At 42.2% G+C, this 19,156-nt stretch overlaps 1 protein-coding gene and 3 non-coding genes across 4 annotated transcripts; 2 read left to right on the plus strand and 2 right to left on the minus strand.

The window, feature by feature from the left end:
- Trnan-guu (transfer RNA asparagine (anticodon GUU)) lies at positions 1 to 74 on the minus strand. The gene has a single exon. It is a non-coding gene; the product is annotated as a tRNA-Asn (tRNA).
- Positions 75 to 324: 250 nt separating this feature from the next.
- On the minus strand, positions 325 to 398 carry Trnan-guu (transfer RNA asparagine (anticodon GUU)). Its single transcript has one exon. It is a non-coding gene; the product is annotated as a tRNA-Asn (tRNA).
- Positions 399 to 5,390: 4,992 nt separating this feature from the next.
- On the plus strand, positions 5,391 to 5,474 carry Trnal-cag (transfer RNA leucine (anticodon CAG)). The gene has a single exon. It is a non-coding gene; the product is annotated as a tRNA-Leu (tRNA).
- A 2,401-nt stretch (positions 5,475 to 7,875) lies between these two features.
- LOC136447444 (uncharacterized) lies at positions 7,876 to 16,982 on the plus strand. The gene is made up of 4 exons (XM_066446359.1): positions 7,876 to 8,239; positions 13,072 to 13,276; positions 14,717 to 14,919; positions 15,336 to 16,982. The coding sequence occupies exons 1-4, from the start codon at positions 7,977 to 7,979 to the stop codon at positions 15,877 to 15,879; spliced, it is 1,215 nt and encodes a 404-aa protein (XP_066302456.1). The 5' UTR covers positions 7,876 to 7,976; the 3' UTR covers positions 15,880 to 16,982.
- The last annotated feature ends 2,174 nt before the right edge of the window (positions 16,983 to 19,156 follow it).

A 19,156-nucleotide genomic window follows, 5' to 3' on the forward strand; every position in this document is an offset into this window, starting at 1 on the left:
CGTCCCTGGGTGGGCTTGAACCACCAACCTTTCGGTTAACAGCCGAACGCGCTAACCGATTGCGCCACAGAGACTTGTATGCCGATAGAAAATCACTCCCTTGGTTGTCGGTGACAATGGACTTGTTGACTAGCTATCCCGTTTGTGCCGTCTTTTGAAGACAACTTAAAGAAATTGGTTCTTGTCGGCATGAATTGGTAGAAATCAAAGAAAAAAGATGTCTGTAACGAAGTGTAAATTTCACGTTTTTAAGTCCAAGTTCACAGTTATAGCTACAAGAACTAGTACAGTTAGGGATGATAGGATTTGTGCAAAAGGATAATCCGTCCCTGGGTGGGCTTGAACCACCAACCTTTCGGTTAACAGCCGAACGCGCTAACCGATTGCGCCACAGAGACATCTGATTCGCTGTTATTTTGACAGACAGTTGTGTTTTGATAATTCGCTTACCATCAAAGCTGTAACAACAACTAGTATTCCGCATGGTAGGGGAGGGGCATGGGTACAACCGATTGAAATTATGATGTTGGAAACGGACAGACGTTTGCATCATATATGACTTGAATACAGAGACCGCCTAGACCGGTATGATTTTTGATGAAATAGATTTGATGACAATGTTATAGGTAAGACAACATTTCCTTGAAATGTAGTTTATTTCAGTAGTTGATTCTGTACCTTTATCAAGTTATTTCCAGAAAAACGTCACTAGGCCTAACAATAAAGCTTTTGGTTAGTATAAGATACAAAGCAAACACGCTGTGATACCTAGTGTACACCTATGAAACTTAATTCACGTCACCGCCTAATCTTTAAAACACAGCGTTCGTTAAACAGCCGATGATTCGCTACTTATGATTCGTGTGACTTCTTTGGTTGTATATTCTAACTGTCGCCAAACAAAACACCTAACCGATAGAAAGTACCCTGAGAATTGTATTCTGCCCTATTTCGCTTGTTGCTTTAGGCCTAGGTTTGCCAGGCCTTGTTATCATTGAACGTTACAGACATGACTTAGGCCCCTATGAAATACGTCGTACGACAGGTTTGTGTATGCGACAGCAACTTTAGGACACTCTTAGGACAGTCGTAGATTTGCCATACAGAATTCAACTGTCTTGTGACGGCAAATTGTCGGGAAGTTGTCGCCGACCTTGTCGTCACTGTCAGTCACCCAGAAAATCGTGCGACAAGAAGAATCGTACTGCGAACGTGGCTGCAGAATACAAACATTGTGAGATATTTTGTCTATCTCAGTTTCTGGGACTGCCATTGTTTTATATACTTTTCTATAGGCACCTCTATATCTACGCGTGCCTACAGTTTTGGCAGGCACCTCTATATCTACGCGTGCCTACAGTTTTGGGAGGACACCTCTATATCTACGCGTGCCTACAGTTTTGGCAGGCACCTCTATATCTACGCGTGCCTACAGTTTTGGCAGGCACCTCTATATCTACGCGTGCCTACAGTTTTGGGAGGGCACCTCTATATCTACGCGTGCCTACAGGAGATAAGTGCCAAATTGTGTTGATCGCTTTCTGATGGCCACCAGGTGGTCCAAATTGTCTTTAAAAAAATCCGAGGACTGGTAGGTTTCGAAAAGAAAAACTTGAACTTGTCAAGTCTTTGTTACTACATGTTTTGTACAATGTTTTGACTACACACTTAGGAAGAGGGAGGCCTTAAACCCATTTGAAAGAGATATCTCCAAGCAAACGTTGCGGTAATGCTTGTTTGTACGAACTTGACCTCTTTCTGGGGTGTGTGTGTTTCACCCTTGTTTTTCACCAGTAATACAATCTGACTCGACCACAATATTCAAAGAGTAAAAAAAATGTGTCGCTGATAAATTACAAAAACAGAATTAAGCTATTATTCTAATAACACGAACGGGTCTGTTGGTTCATTTTTACTTCTCACCGCAAACGTACCCACGTAATATCAGCCTAAACCATTTATGATCCCGACGTAATATAGCCATATGTACGTCATTACATACGCACACATGCCTGTATCTCCCAGTGTACAACTGATATGTGAGGAGTAGTGTACGTTGATGAAAAGATTCTATGTATTTTCCTGCAATTTGACACAGCTTAAACGTTATATTCTACCAATGGAGTAGGCACTTGATGTAGTGATTGTACATTTGTCGGCCCAAGTAGCCTCCATAGCAGGCCTTTTTTTTGGGGGGGGGGGGGGGGGGCTTGTAGTACACTTTTGAAGATGACTTCTTTTTGGACTGGGTCGTTTGTGCAGCCAGCCCGTAACTATTTGGCCCGGTACCGATGCGGGCTGGCTGCACAAACGACCCAGTACAAAAAGAAGTCATCAGCAAAAGCGTATTATAAGCCCCCAAAAAGGCCCAGAGAGCCTGCTATGGAGGCTAGGCATATGGTGTGGGAAGGGCGTGAAATTAACAGTAAGTAACGTAAAAGAACCCAACACACTTATCGACTAGGGGTGACCTGGTGTGCTTGGCCAAAAACGCGAGTCGTAACGAAGCCGCATTGTACTACCACTACCTACTTGAAAAAGCATCATGCTTCACCTCAAATGAGGATGCATTGAAACGACAACGAACGTTACACACTCCTGATGTAGAAATGTAAATGTAGAAAATTTATGTATCTTTTTTTGACTGACCTGTATTTTTGACAGCTTGCGCTTCCAGTTGCGATCTAATATTGCAATCACCCCTACCGATACCCCATCAACCTCCATCCGCACGGATTTGAATTGATAACTGCACGATATTAGGTTCTTGGCAGTGTGCTAACGACCTCTTGTGACCCCGTGGCCGGGGCTCTAACATGTTTCGCCAGCGGGCTGTGAACGGCATCAATGGGCCATTGACTGAGTCGGCGCCGGTGAAAATTGTTCGGTAGGCTCTGCGGCATGGGGATGAAATATTACAATCGGGGAATACAGCGGATTGTGTTACATGTGTCACGTATTTCAGACAGCAAACGCGTTTCTCTAGGCATTGTCTACTTAGCCTTGCACATCTCTATATCTATCTATAGTATCTATCTAGCAATTGTTTTTTTTGTGTGTGCAAATATACATATGCCCATTACATATTACACTAGCTAATAGTCTAATACTGGCGCCAAAATACAATTACTCAAGCAGCTGGATAAAAATGTCAAAATTTTATCCAGTTGCTTGAGTAACTGTCTTTTGGTATATCTTATTACCTGGATGTCTAACCTTCATCAACGTAGCTTATGGTACTCACACTAACCTGCACACATGTATTTGCAAGCTATAGCTATTTATTTCTTCTGACATGTATATGGGCTAACAAGTAATATAAAGGTCTTCAGTCATTCATTATGGTTATATCGTATAAAAAGTTTCATATGAATGTTTCGAACTTATCGAAATTGATTTTTACGGGGTAGACTATCCACTGCCAAATAGCCGGCGTTGGACTATGTGTCTGTGTAGTTTCCATGCGGAAGAGTCACATCAAAATAGCAAATGTAATTCTGGGACCCCGCAACAAAGACTACATCAGAAAAGGAGAAATATTGTCTGTACTTTTTTTTGCCATAGCAATTTCTGATCACGGAAAACCCTTCTTCACTTGATGGCGGCAATGCAGTCAAGCAGACTCCTCCGGTTATTGAAAAAATTGCGAGAAATTAGCAAAAAAATATAGCGAGGCATCCCAGGGTAAAAGGAGTTAGCGAGGCATCCCAGGGTGAAAAAAATCCTCTGGCAGACTGTTCACTCTATCTGGCCATTTCAGAAATTCTGGAATTTTCTTTTCAGCAACCGGCGGAGTTTGGTTATCAGATTAAAGTCTTTTGGTGGATTGTACTAGTGCTCTAGTTGCGTTATGCAAGGTACATTAAGGTTGGATTCGTCTACTATACTCTGCAATAGTTTAAATCCAAAGCCCCCCTCCTTTAAAAGTGAAGGCTGCAAAATTACGTCCCAAATCAACCTTAAAATCGCTGTCTAGCGGGGACTATAGCAAAGCATCCCATTTTGCTTGCCATTAAGATTAACCTGATTATTTAATCTGTATAACGTTACATCAATGTTGTGACTGACGGATTTGAGAGACGCTCAATGTATAGCCGGTGCCGCCACAGCATTGTCTGTGCTAACGATTTCCCCAAATCTAGATACATGATAACGGGTATTTACTATTCTAATAGGAGGAACAGCTATGGGGAGATATTGTACACCCTAGGGCGACTTGTCCTCATTTTTATTCCTCCTGCTATGACTACATAATTTGCAGGAGGCGCCGATTTCAAAACGGGCACGTGTAACGTGTTATATAGGTGTGATACATTGTAGTATGATCACCGTATTGGGCCCGAGCCCCGAGGGAATATTTGATGGTCTTATAACACATCTCACGGTAACGGTCGTTTGCCGTCAGCCAGTAAAACTGGTTTGACTTCTTTTGAGTGGATTCTTTTTATGATCGCCTTTATTTTTAGGTAGTTCTTCTCTCAATAACGTGAATGGTAGAACCGTGCACGCAACGGCCTTGATACAATCTATATTTTCCAGACCGTTTAATGAAAAAAAAGAAGAAAACCTCTCAGTTTATCTATATAGGAGATAATCAAAATTTAAGGCGATAAAATCCGTGCTATTCTGTGTTTCGAAGTAATAGTCCAGGAGGAGAAACCTGAAAAAAAAGGTCTCGTAGCCCACCCTTTGTATATTTAATCCAGTATCATAGAATGATAGCTGCGTTTCTCATTTTCAGACCTCTTCTGAGGATCTCCTCCTGGACTATAAAGTCACCGTTTTTGAAAAAAAAAAATCTCAATTAAGGAGTTTACATACAAATCTTTAATTGTTTTGTTTTACACAATTGTTTAATTGTTTTTTTAATATTATTGACATTATCAAATTGCTACTATTCTAAAAAGGCCCGACGACATATCTGTATGTTGAGTGGCATGTCAGTGAACATCTCATATTTCTCTGAGAGTCCTTAGATACGAGGCCTTTTAAGATTGCTGTCCATTTTTCAATACAGTTCGTAGTACTAAATAGTGGTCGGTAGGTCTATGCACCATGGTACCAATGTAGAGTATAGTCAGAGTAGAGTAAGTATAGAATCTTCGGTCATTCACTCATTGTTTTCATTTTTCAGCATGTATCAAAAGGTCTGTAACCTTATTTGCTGAGAAAAGCACGTGATCGTAAGCTACAGGTGGCCTTTCATCGAGTTTTTGAACCAAAGAAACACAGAAAACAGGTCTTTTGCACTGGGTTGCCTGTATTTTCGCATGGACACCATATATGGAAACAAGGTCACATGATGAAATAGGATCTAGGCGTGACGTCACGGTTGACAAATACCCTGGATGGCTGTTTAAATACGCGTGCTGCCTTCCCTCAGCATGAATGTCAGGATGGCCGAGCGGTCTAAGGCGCTGCGTTCAGGTCGCAGTCTGGTTCTCCAGGCGTGGGTTCGAATCCCACTTCTGACAAGAAATGTTTTTTTCATCCGATTTGTTTTATCAAACATTGCTTTGGTAAAATTACGAATGAATTTTGCTTGATTAAAGCAATTACAATTTTTTTATGAATAAATAACTAGTATTGAACGTACTAATGCCTCTATTGCGATTTTTCTTCGGCATACTCTACAGAGAATTTCAAGCTACAGTTTTACCAAAAGATGAAATAGTAGTGTCCTATTGATCGGGTAAAGTCTGTGTTCAAGCTGGTTGGTGTAACTCTGGTCCAGAATAATCCAAAAATGCGTGTAAATCAGTAAAGCTTGTCGGATCTGAAAAGAACACGACTACTTCCGGGAATGCATTATATTTTAGACCGCTGCGAGGCGCTGTTATCACACCTACTGTATAACATCGACAGTACTGTCTGAAATCGAATTTATGGATATTATACGGTTATTTGAATATTTGGGCTCCAGGATTAAAATTTATATTCAAGTACATTGTTTCTTACTTCTTTTCCCCAATTTCTCTTTCATATTTTTGTACGTAGTCAAAGCTATAAACATGAGAATAACAGCACTCAACTTACACATTATTTGACACAATGAATATCTCTCTACTATATCTATCAACTATATCTCTCTCGAATTTTGCTTTAAAAATGTCATTTTGTTTGCCATTTTTATGCAATTCACGAGTATATGTTGGTGTGTCCCAATTTTAGACGTGTAACGTGTACCAGAACTAACAGCTGTTAGAGCTAAAAATTACGACTTTGCAGTGATATTGGGACAGTTGTATTTCTAGACATATTGAGTTTTATTTGGGACATCTAGGCTTTGATCTAAACCTGTTACGTCTAAAAAACGGAAATAGTTATACCAATGACAGTGTGTCTTACCTTAACCAGACTACATTTTGTTATGAAAAATGATATTCTAACTATAATCAACTGCAATTTTTAACCATAATTTCTGACTGCACTGTCATGGAATCAACCCATCGTTCTCTGATGCCACATTATGCAGAGGCGTGACTCAGTGAGCAGTGGATCAAATCTAGCAGATAGTCTGTGACGTCCCCCGTCTCTATCCTGGGATGGTTGTAGGTAATGATGTATATTGTTTCTTACTTTAACTTCCCTTTGATAATTGATTCTACCAATACATATAACAATGAACGTTCAACAAAAGGCTACATTTTAATTTTGAAATGAAAACTAAAACGCCAGATTGAAACGCAAATCACCATGAACCAAAGAAAATATGGCCAGACTTCGAGTAACTCTAGACTACCAACACAAATGAACTTTGATTTCAAGAAAAATGCTACGTTTTGATTTGATTTGAAAATGAAGTAACCAAAATGCTAAATCGAAAGGCAAAATCGCCAGGAACCAAAGAAAATATGACCATGCCTTAGAGCGGCCGAAACTGGATCCGTCTGCATAGCTGACCCCAAGAGAGATGTTCCCTAAATGGTTCGACTGGGTCAGCTGACCAGGGAACACACACCAGAGAGAAGGGTTCATTACGGAGGGGGGAGGGGGGTGTCATGTGTGCTGTCTATCCACTTGGCACTTGTGCGGACGGCTTGTCATCATACACATTTCTCAACGAAAGCTAGTCAAACGGTTTATATTTATTGCAGCACTGACCTAACGGAATGTTTTAAATGTGTCCACACAGACACTTCAAGTTCAAGTTCTGTCGAAACGGAAAATGAGGAACTTGTTTCTGGTGTCGCAGATTGTTTATCACTAGTTTCAGTATCATTTGTACATGTTATACCATTGGTGTTACTGAAGAATACGTTGGCAAATTTTACTATCACATCACATGTAAATACAAGTGCTTCAAGCATATCTTGCAATATTTGTACGCCCAAAGAAAGATGAATAAAGCCCAAACTAGTATTATTGATGTGTTTCTGTGTGTTGAGATACTAAGTGAATCACATGTCAACGTGAACTTTCAGCAATGAAATTAATATCCTTAATGATGTGGTGCGTTTCTCTAGTTATTTAGAATGTTGTGATTTTTTTTCTATGAAGGACCATGTTGCTTTGAAAGTAAGAAGAAACCACGAAAACATGAATGTTTTATGTCACAGAGAGACAAAACGGGTATATGAAGTAAATAGCTTGTCAAATCTTTTAGAATGGTATCTTACTTGAACCCGTTCAAATGCATACTGTGTTATAGCAGCAGATATGAGCATATCGAGTATGGCCGAGTATCAACAGCGTCATAATCTTTATTATATTCCAGATTGTAATATCTTACAATAAGAAATTCAACCATTGAAACGTGTCTTTAGTTCTGGATCGTTCCATTTCAGTGCTGCTCCTGTGTGTCGACGACGTAGAGTTATTTTTCTACCCTATCCTCCCCCTTTTCCATTGCTGGATGGACTCTCCCCGCCACCCGTTCTCCCTCATGACCCATCCCACCACTGGGCCTGCTCAGTAGCAGTGTAGGCCCCTTTCCCCGATGTCGAAACGCCTTCTCCTCTGCTTGCTGATCGATTATGACAAGCCGATGCCGTGAGAGTCCGCCGGAGAGGAGCCCAAGCCCGCCCAGACGAGGCCCCGTCCAGTCCGACCATCGCGAGGGTCTGGCCGTGGCCTCGGGCGACAAGCGCTGGAGCGCCGAGGAGTTGCAGTTGAGTGGCGCGCTGCTACCCGGAGAGACTTGGGGAGACCATATTGACAGGATAGACCCATTGGAGTTAGAGGAGGGGAGAGCTCATAAAGATGAAGGAAACATTCAGTCATCTGAGGTCGAAAACAGGTAGGACAAAAGTTACCAACACCTTTCTGTTTTCCAGACGTTTTACAGAGTCGCTTCATTACAAAAGCGCTCTTAAAACTTTACTATTTGTAAACACCAACAAGTGCCCTCCCCCGAAAGTGTTCTCACTCAATGTCATAAATATATATCCTTGCGTCATTGCCAATATAGAAGACAGAAATCTAAATTAAAACGGCACCAAACCTCCTAAAAATTCCAGTTTCGCCGAGGACAAATTGTACTACCTCAAACATGTCAAACGCCTACATCTTCGGAGAGACGATAGATGGTTGGTTGATGGATGTTTGAAAAGTATGAACCGTTAATAACGGTCGTCTGAGCCATGACGTAACGGCTTTGCTGTGTCGTACCCTTTTACGGTAGGACGTCACAACAGATGTGAATGTCCTGCGGAGTTTGGCCATCTCGCCGGACATATGGAATTATGCCGCTTGATAGTGATAACCGTTTGGACAGTTGTTTGCCAATGAGTGATACTCTGACAAGGATGTTCTATTCAACCTCTTTGCTCTATGATATGATAAATAATATACTATCAAGCAACATATGAAGGATTATATAAAAGTATTAACACAACATGTACTATAAAATCGTTATTTACTATACATGTATCACTTTTAATCAAAGAAATTTTGCTAGTTTTACATAAACCTTTTTAAAGAATGGCAGGAAAACGCACAACAAACAGACGTCGCCAGTATGCGATGGGAAGAAACGGTTAAAACTGTTATTTTTCAAAATATAAATAAGGTATGAAGAATAGCCTTTGGTAGATACGTATCCGAGTTAGAATTAACAATAGTTAATGAATGACAGACCAAAAGAAAAACGTGTATTTATCACATTCATGATTAAAACTTTGACTTGTCCATCTCGACAACCCCCCTCCCCCATTAAACCGCACAACACCCTCGCCAGCCACTGCCACGTGGTGCCACAATGTCACGTTTGTTATGAAAAGATCTTGTCACAGTTTGGCGAAACTGTCATCATATACGTGCGGAAGCAATCGCTTCTATATTGATTTTAATTCCGTTATGAAACCATTTCGTGATCTTCATAATCTTCTTTATTCCAAGTCCGGATCAAGAAATTTGAAAACATAAGCGCAATGAAAACTGATTTAATCTAAGGTATAAATATTTTAGATATTACAAGAACACGTTACAATTTAAATTTGAGAGAAAGTTCAGTATTTCAAAATTTTCGGTAAGTTTTTTTTTTTTATATCTATCCAGCGACAACCCGGCCAATGTTCAGTTGCTATGCTACGAGGGTCGTTGTCGTTTATGCCAACAATCTAACTCAGATTTAGATACGCTTAACTAGGTACATAGTAAATACTGAACTGTGTGGAACGAAAAACATCTGAATGATACAGAAAATAAAATGCCTGCCGGCTGACCAATATATGTCTGTATTGATTAAATTTTCCCTTAATTCTTATTGATTATGTTTGGTAATTATGCCTTCCGCTGTTATTTTATGATCTTTAATCAATGCTAAAAATATCATATGCACCCAGGTCTTAAAAGCCTGTCATTGTCAAATATATCATAGAAGCGGCATTATCTTTGTGATGGAATTGTCCTAGAATGCTGCCGGCATGTCCTGTATCATTGAATGTTGAAAACACGAAGTGGGCTGTTGTACGTTTCAAAGAATAGACCATTACTCAGAAATGCAGTGTCAGTCATCATCGTATACTTAGCAATGACCGGAAGATATGGGTGGTCAGTGTAATGGACATACGATGTGTCATCTCCTGTACCAAGCAGAAGTAAGAGGGAAAGTTATAGAGAGAGAAAGCATGTCCAGAACAAGAGATATCAAAACTTGAAGTTCCACTGTAGTACCATAGCAAGCTGCTAGGGGGCCCAAAATCGAATCCTTTCGAGGTCTCATCAAGACCTACCCCCATTCCAAGTATCAAGACAATCCATTCAGGCATTTTTGAGTTATCGTATTGACACACTCACACACAGACAGACACACACACACGAGAACGCTGCCGAAAACATAACCTTCTCGGCGAAGGTAAAAAGTGGGGAGAAGGAAAGCACCTACTCATGATCAAGATGGAGAATTGAGAGAAGTGAGAGAGGGGAAGAAATTAAGAAAGCAAGAAGAAAGGAACAACTGGGCATGGTTTAGTATGGGGAAAATATCCCAGGAAATACAGAATAAAAGAAGGGGAAACATTGGTGAGATAAAGTAATCGAAAAAGAAAGGGATCGGGCAGGAAAAAATGACAGAAAATGGTGAACGCATCACTAGCAGAAAGTTTGTAAGGGGTTTGGCGTTTCATTCTTAAGTAGTCTACATCCTTAGGTTCAAAATTACATACTGGCCGCCAGACATTATGATATCATACACTATGCTTATGATAACGACGTACAATTTATTGCCATCTCTGTGGCGTCTGATTTTGATACTATTCTCAGCAGTTATTCTGTACTTGGCAGATAACGTTGGTGGGGTGTTGTAACCGTTAACGAGTTCTGATAACATTCCCAGCATGCCTGGCGAGGAGTTTATTTTCACCCAGCAGGGTGACGTCACCACCTGCCGCTTCCCTCCGCGGGGGGTCCATAATCTCTGCGGGGGGTCTACTCTTAACCTCCTAAACGGGAACGGGGCTTTATTAGGGATCTATGTAAATACATGTAGTCACCTTCAGTTTACACATCTTGTATATTGAGATATATTTAGATATTGATATATGGCGATCCAGTACATTTAGGGTAACAACTATTCAGTAATATGGAATACGGAAAATAAAGTCACCTAAGACTATGTAACCTCCATTAACATTAATCCGCCGAGTTACATAAATCCGCCACTGTGAAAAACAGTGGGTTTGAGTGATCTCTAGTGCAGCACCCTCCAGGTATGCACAGTTTAGATATACAGGAGTGCATTATACTGGGGGACGTTGGGTTGGAGATCTGTTTGGACGTATCTTGTGGCGGAATTATGTACCCTGGTGGAATTATGTTAGTAGATGTTATATAGAAAAATCCTGAGACTCATATCTTTGAATAATGATATTCGTTCATCCAAAATGTTCGCGACCTCACTCGGAAACAAGGGGCCTAACTCAAATTTCGGGGCATAACTATAAACTACAAAGCCTTACATCAATGACCACTAAAACACTGTTAAACGTAAGAAAAACTTAAGTATGTGGCTGTCTCATTTTTCCATTGATACAGAGAACGGGAAATTAAAAGACCGCCGAGAGTCTAATACATTATAGTTGTCATGCTGCGATTTTGTAGTAGAACGGATGTATATAACTGACTTTGACACTTCCCCACATATATATTTGTCAAAGTGTTTTACAGTATAAAGCAGGTAGCTCGCTATCCAAACATATTGCATAGCTGCCGAGTTTCGTTGTCCTCTTGCGCAAATTTTAGTCAGGGGAGGGGGTGGGTTGTAGCAACTATGCACACACACAGTATATCAGTAGCGGTGATCCGATAGCCCACAGATAATCGTATCAACGCTGATCGGGGGATCTTTCTCAGTGACGTGCGTGTCAACATTGTCGAGTGGTTTAACTAACAGGACAGGGGTGACACGTGTCAAGGATGGGACGTCAGGTTACACGGTCCTGTTTCAAGGTCACTCAGCTCACTTCTGTTGACTTAGAATCAATGTTAGAGGTCACTGACACGGTGATGGTTCGTTGGTTTGTTCAGACCCTTGTAGTGCCTAGTGGGACATACGGTAAATCACTTTAATAAACATGAAGTGGCAGAAAAGAATAGCGGTTGGGGGAAAATTGAGTTGGTCACAGCATTTAATTTTAACGGTGGGAACCGCAAACATTACTGTCTCAAATACATTTATTAGTAATTAAATATTTGCGATGATGAAATTTTAGCTGTTGACCAGTGACCGTAAAATCAGCTAAAATTAAGTAACAGTTAATAAATCAAGAATTGCTCGCGGTGGTTTCATGTTCACGGTTTTCGTGGGGACCGTTTCACCGCGAACTTAAAACCACCGCGAACATTTGTCCAACACTTTAATAGTAGACTCTACCAGATTAACTACGCCAGCTATAGGAAGAATATTTGTCAGGGGAGTTTGGCAATCATGGGGTTTCATTTGTAGGCGGAGGGGGAAATGTTTTAAACCTTCCCGTGGACTGACTCTCCTGGCCAATTATTCCATTTTTGTCGAATTCTACGATCCATACCCCCATAGGAAGGCCTGGTGGAGGATAATAATCATAAGTGGCACATAAGGCAGTAAGTTTCCTTGCTGTTTCAGTAGCAGGGTATATTTCTACAGGGAGAGATTGCTAGCCCTTCCCTGCAAGAGGCACCTCCTCGAACATGGGAACCCCATTTTACGTCCCTTCCGAAAGACAGCCCCAACCGAGATGTCCTGCCCCAGAGACTTGAACCGTTACCAACTAATTGGAACTTGGAGCTTAACTCTGAGCAGTGATAGAAAAATATCATCGATCTCAGACAGGAAAAATGATACTACTTTCTTACTTTCAGAAATATTTCACATAAAAGTAGAGTTTGCCGTCATCTACAGTGATATGATAATGTAATTAATACTGTCATAACTTTAATTCAGCACTGTGTAATTATGTACATGTACATAAGAAAGTGTCTTGAAACTAGTAATTCCTCCAAATACTGTTTATAAGTGTATAGTCTCTCACACTCGGTCTTTTGTAGAGTAGATTACTTAGTAGATTAGTTATCATGCGTTGTATGATATGTAATAGTTGAGCAATAAGCAATGAAGTCATATGCATTATCATGTCATTTCACCCAACACAGACCACACTTCAGGTCGGAGTCCGATGCCTGCCCACCGCACCGACTGAGGGACCTTTCGCGGGACGAGTCGCCCTGTGGCGCCGAAGAACAACCAGCCCCACCTCGGCTGGAGGTTCCCGAGGAGGTTCTCAGGAAGATCAACACCGCCAGAAACGCCGTGGACAAAATCTTGGAACACAAAGCCCAGGCTACCCTGTACCTACAGGTAAGGCCATTATGAGAACAGGGAATCCTTCCCTACGTGAAAATATGCTCAGTCTCCAGATATATCTTGTCTATTTTCAATAGGACGATATGAGCACATTGCAGTGCTATATTGGAGACATATAAACGGAAAGGCAGACAGGGTTATAATAGGTTTATGCACGTACGTTGCCGTACCAGGTACCGTGGCCGATAGGTACAATGAGCAACATTAGCATGGCACAGAATTCCACAGTTTGTCGGACGGGCACTGAGATAGGCAGATCTATGAGTTGGCACCGTACCATAATGATTATAGTTTATACTGTAGTTTAAATCATCCAGCGGACATATTGGAGTACAGCAGTAGCATATGTTAGGTCATGCAATGTACTCCAATATGACTTCAATGAGGCCATATGACAAGTCTGTATAGATTCGTCCTCAACAGGGCATGCCACTAACCATTGCCATGTCTCTACGTCAGTATGTGTCCTTTTCTAAGTGTCTCTTGTTTTTGTTTGCATCGAAAATAAAGCTTCTAAAGCTTTAAGGAAATGATACGCGCATCAAAGTTCTAGAATACATCGGGATGGCATAGGAGTAAGTTTAATGAAACCGTGAAGACAAAGCAGCGTTTCTCTGGAATGAAAACAAATACTAGTATTTCTATTAATAAATTGTATACCCTCAGATGATATACTTTCCTTTGGGACGTCGCTCTGGAACCTATAGTTAGTCAGTCTGAAACTACAGATATTTCTTTATATATGTACGTTTGAATTTTCCTCGCAAAAACACGACCAAAGTTGCTCAAAAAAACAAACATAACCTATGTACAGAATGATAGTCGGCACAGCGTGAGCTCCAGGTCGATATAAATGCCGTATGTAGGACCGGGCCGTCTGGGGATATTTTAGGCCGCTCCGTTCAGCGAGGTCCGTGACCCGGTCGCACCCTGATCAAAGTCAGAATTTCACGGCACAGTTGGGTTCAATACCGACATACATGGGTGCAAAACTTGTTGTCGCAACGTTTTGATAATAAAACAGTAGACTAGTAGAACAATAAAAGCAATACGAGGGTCTAACTTGACTCTATCATCTAAAAATGCAACTCAGCACATTTTTCGGTCCAGTCCTCTAGTTTTTTCTTCATGATAACTGAGAACCCGGGCCGATTGTTCAGGATACGTCAGCTTCCGGACGTGTGACGTGAGCAACAGGTCAAAGGTGACTGGAGGTTGGTACCGACCCCCGTCTCTGACAAAGATATATTCTCGTGTTATCAGGATCTTGAGGACCATCGATAATCTCCGAGCAGATCTTTCGGTGGCAAAGACCGTATACATCTGGCAAAATGAGTTTTATCATATTTTTTATCATATTTTATTTATTATACATAGGAATTCAGACAAGTAACCACTCAGATGTCTAACAAAGATCTTGTCTCGTGTTTTCAGGATCTTGAGGACCATCGACGCCTGGGGAGCGTACCGGAGCACCTGCGGCCCAAGACCGTCTCCAACACTGCGTTAGAGGCCGGTCTGTTCGGGTTACAGGACAAGTGGGAACGGTTCCACCAGGACCTAGCCTTAAAGCTGAGAGATGCTCAGATAGAACACTACCACACACTCATCGGGCGTGCTGAGGACCGTATCCTCGGGTAAGGCGCTGGTCTCCAAGCACAAGGTTTTGGCTCTAGTCTGCGTCTTGACATTGTCATTTTTATTTGGTGGACGGCAAGCTCTAGCCTGAGCGTAATCCTAGTTCCAGGCTCTACCTTCACAGAACATAGGAGTTCTGCGGGTAGAAATTGGAACTAGGATGACACTCAGGCTAGGCAAACTCTAGGCGAGGTAGCAATGAGAAAACAGTACGTGTACGTATCGCAACAAGAAGATAGTACAGTAGTATCAAAGTGTCAATGTCCATCACGTGAAGAAAACGATAGGCTTATAAATGAGAAAAATTATGGTATCTTTTATACTCCAGCTTTGCTGTTGAGCTTAGAGGACTACAAAAGATGGGGAAAATGGTGTCCATTATTTTGTGTTGAATTTTGTGTCTCTTTTTTTCCAGCATCAAAGTTGAGCTGGTACAGGAGCTGAGCGAGTTTGTGCGAGATCCGCTCCTGAGGGAGGACTCCGTCAAACTGGCCTACATCAAACTGGACAACATCGTCAACAAGCCGCGCAAACCCAAGCCGGCTTCCCCGCAGGTCACCCGCAAAGTCATCAAGTCCGCCAACACCACCCCGCGGAACTCTCCCCAGCTGGCGAGGAAGAACACCCCCCGCCAGTCCGACGCCACCCCGCCCGCCTCTCCACTCCTCCCCCGGCGCACCATGTCCCCCCTCCCCCCGATGTCACCGCCCCCCTCCCCGCAGATGCCCCGCAGGAGCCCCGCCATGTTCCGTTCTCAGAACGAGGGAGCCCTCACCATCCCCAGGGCACGGGCGTCCCCCGAGGGGAGTCCGACGCTTACCCGTCGCCCCTCCCCGGAGGCTGGGATGTCCCCACCCCCGCGGGGCGGTCCCTGGGGGCTGATGCAGCAAGTCGCCGCGCGCGCCCGACCCAGGGTTAACGCTGGCCACCTGCAGTTCCTCCCCTTCAACATGTTCTAAAACAGTTAAACATCAAAACACAGTCATAACAACTTCTCCAAAAAGCGTTTCGACGAGCAGCTTTTCAGCATCCCCTTCCCTTCCCTTTCCCTCCCCCAACCCCCTTCCCCGCAATGTATGTAGGAAACGGTAGCGGTAATTATGACTAGCCACCTGCTAGGGTGACGGACGTTGGCCCACGGGTGGGGCCGTCCCTTCCCCGGGGGTCGGTCGGGGTGGGGCGGTGGCCGGTAGCGTCCGGCGGGCCCCCGGAGAACACGCTCGACGGGAGCCCGCATGGGCACGACAGACGGTCTCTGGAGGTACGGAGCATGCGTTTGGGCATGCGCAGACGTATTTATGGAAGGAAACACTTGAGCGAAAATTTGAGGGGCCGGTGTGCCCCCAAAATCAGCAAGATATCATTCTTGGAGAAGAGAAAGAAATGGCGGCGGAATATCCTACGTACAGTCCGCGTGGACACTTTGTGAGGCATTTATCGGAGGAACTGTCAGTCAGCTTGGACAGCGATCTTTTGGGAACGAGAGGTTTTCAGTACGAGTTCGAATCTAGTCACGTGACATCGTAACTGTCGACGTCTCCAGCCGACATCTCCTGGGAACGAGACCTAGGCGAGCCTAGGCTGGACAGGAGCTGTTTCAAGCCTTGAGAGAAAAAACTGTGTGTTCGGAAAAAAAATACAAGATTGAGTCTCACGCGGGCAACGTTAGGATACGTTGAGTTCGATATATGCTGCACACACAAGGGCTTAGTATTAAAGCCTGTATATAAGGTGCATTTCGTACCGAGCTGTTTTACTACAGCTAAACCATTGCGTAGGTGAAAAATGATAGTGCAATACAGAGAGCCTATAGACTTGGGGCGACGAGAAGTGGTGAAAAATATTGAGAGACAAAATTGCGTTTTCGGAGTGAGAGTTTTACTATGGCGAACGAGAGCCCCACCCGTATATCTATATGACAGCTATGTGATCACATATCTGATGTATATCGTACTTTTCCATCCACGCCTGTTTTATACGCGGTTGTATAATTCCTACGAGCCGGTCCGTTACCTTTAGCTGTTCACAAAAAGGAGAATAAACCCTATCTTTAGAACCCTGATGATTTTGTGGTGTTTATTACCTTCGCCAAGAAGGTTGTATTTTCGGTAGCGTTTGTGTGTGTGTGTGTGTGTGTGTGTGTGTGTGTGTGTGTGTGTGAACAGAATAACTCAAAAATGCTTCGATGAATTGTCTTGATATTTGGTATGTGGGTAGGTCTTGATGAGACCTTGAAATGGTCAGATTTTGGGCCCCCTAGCTGCTTGTTATGAACATCTGGATTGATTATGATAATATTTGGTATATTAGTAGGTCTTGTTAAAGGATGTTAACCCAATTCTCTAATAGATTTGTAGATTGTCTTTGTAGATCTTTCCCCAACTTTTTGTGAGCTACATTTGTTTACTACTAGTGTTTCCGTTTTTGCTACGTCATTTATATAGCAACGTTTAAAAAAATCTCCAAGCAGAGGCTAGGATGGAGAAGTAGAGGAGTTGTACGTTAATGGAAAGAAAAGGCCGCTTGGAAAACTTAACGATTTTCCACCTCAACAATTAACTGCTTGACGTTTTTCCTAGATAGCTGTCCGCTTCTGTTACAAACTGCCTCCATAGTTAAAATAAACGGGTAACTTGGAAATCGTCACGATTTTGCCTCCAAGATCTGCTTGGAGATTAAAGGCAACCAAAGCAACATTAGGGCCCCCAAAATGGAAATAAAAAAATGCTGAAATCTTTATGGTAGTGACGTTTACTAACATTATTTAGTACATTTGCATAATAACTTCATTTTGAAATGACTCTCAAACTGAGCGTTTTAAAACCGCGCAAAAACGAGCCGTACAATGATCCCATTAGTTTCGTGAGCGTACAAAAAAACCGCGACGATTTTCACTGAGTTCTCACATCACACCGACGTCATATTTTTGCATCATGGGCGTCGCTATACACTGTGAAATTGTTGCTTGAACTAATCATGTTTAGAAATGACATTCAAAATCCAATTTTATGGCCCTATTATTGCTTGGGTTTCCTTTAAGCCTGGGTGCTTCTACCCAAACTCCAATTATTTCCTTCCATGTCTACAAGATTGCGTGGTAATTATGGCATGATGTCGGCATCTCCACGTACGCCCTCTGGGCCCTGACTGCTGATATAAACGCCGGGCCAGTCGGTGTAATTGGCGGTGTGGTTCCAGCTGGCTCGATCGATAACATTCCCCCTGTACGTGACAGCTTGTCTCAGGTCTGTCAGCGGGCAGTTTGTAGCCTGGTCCGGTTTAATTACGCACGCATCTGTCGGTAAAGAAGGTCCTATAGGGGGCGAAATGATATCTAAACGGGGTTTCTGTCTTTCAGTCCAATTTCGTTTTAACTTTTTGGCCTGAGTCAGTGTTCACAAGTAATGTCAGTAATAAATCTATAAACAATAAAATGTTTTTTTGAAAATCTTTGTTTCGATTGTATAAAATTCAATTTTCCGGCCGCTGTATTACCACATTTGCATTGTGATATACTGTAGCAAATACATGTACCAAAATCTAATTCCAAACTACATTAATTAAGTTTACCAGGACTCAAGAGCGTTTTCTAGATCTATCAAATATAACTCTTATACCAATTCTGTAGCAACCCTTTGATTGTACAGAGCCACAAAAACAGATTTGCAGATTCATTGTAGATTTAGTATACGAGATTTTGTTGGATGCGCCTACTCCTGTTCCATATCTGTGTGACTACACTGGGCCAAAGAAATAACTTGATAAACATGCCCTCGTTCTATTATACCCATGGGTGCCTAAGTATTCGTACGAATTTTACGGAATTTATACCAGTTTTACGGTATGCATACGAGTTTTACGAATGATAAAGATTCACGACTAAGAAACATACAAATTTTACCGAATTCATACCGGTTTTACCATTAGTAAGGATCGTATACATTCCGTAAAACTCGTATGAATTCCGTGAGAATTCGTCTGAATACTTAAGCACCCATGATACCCAACTAGAATAGATAGTGACGAATAATCAAAACAATGTTGTTTACAAAGGAGTGAACTATCTACACATCCATAATACTTTTAATAGGGAGATATGATATGAGGGATGAAGAATCTTGCATTTTAAACGTCTTTCGTATACAATGGGGGTCCTGTAGCCAAGGATGGGCACTACAATAGTCTCATTACTAAGATGGGTACCTACTGGCTGTACTTCAGATGAAGGAAATATGA

This window comes from Branchiostoma lanceolatum, chromosome 13 (assembly GCF_035083965.1).
Source record: "Branchiostoma lanceolatum isolate klBraLanc5 chromosome 13, klBraLanc5.hap2, whole genome shotgun sequence".
NCBI classification, from domain to species: Eukaryota; Metazoa; Chordata; class Leptocardii; order Amphioxiformes; family Branchiostomatidae; genus Branchiostoma; species Branchiostoma lanceolatum.

Bases quoted from the DNA above. Each gene is read 5' to 3' on its own strand.
- LOC136447444 (XM_066446359.1), top strand. From the start codon at position 7,977: ATGACAAGCCGATGCCGTGAGAGTCCGCCGGAGAGGAGCCCAAGCCCG. The intron at 13,277-14,716 runs GTAAGGCCATTA...TCGTGTTTTCAG, and splicing joins AGGCTACCCTGTACCTACAG to GATCTTGAGGACCATCGACG. The intron at 14,920-15,335 runs GTAAGGCGCTGG...CTTTTTTTCCAG, and splicing joins GCTGAGGACCGTATCCTCGG to CATCAAAGTTGAGCTGGTAC.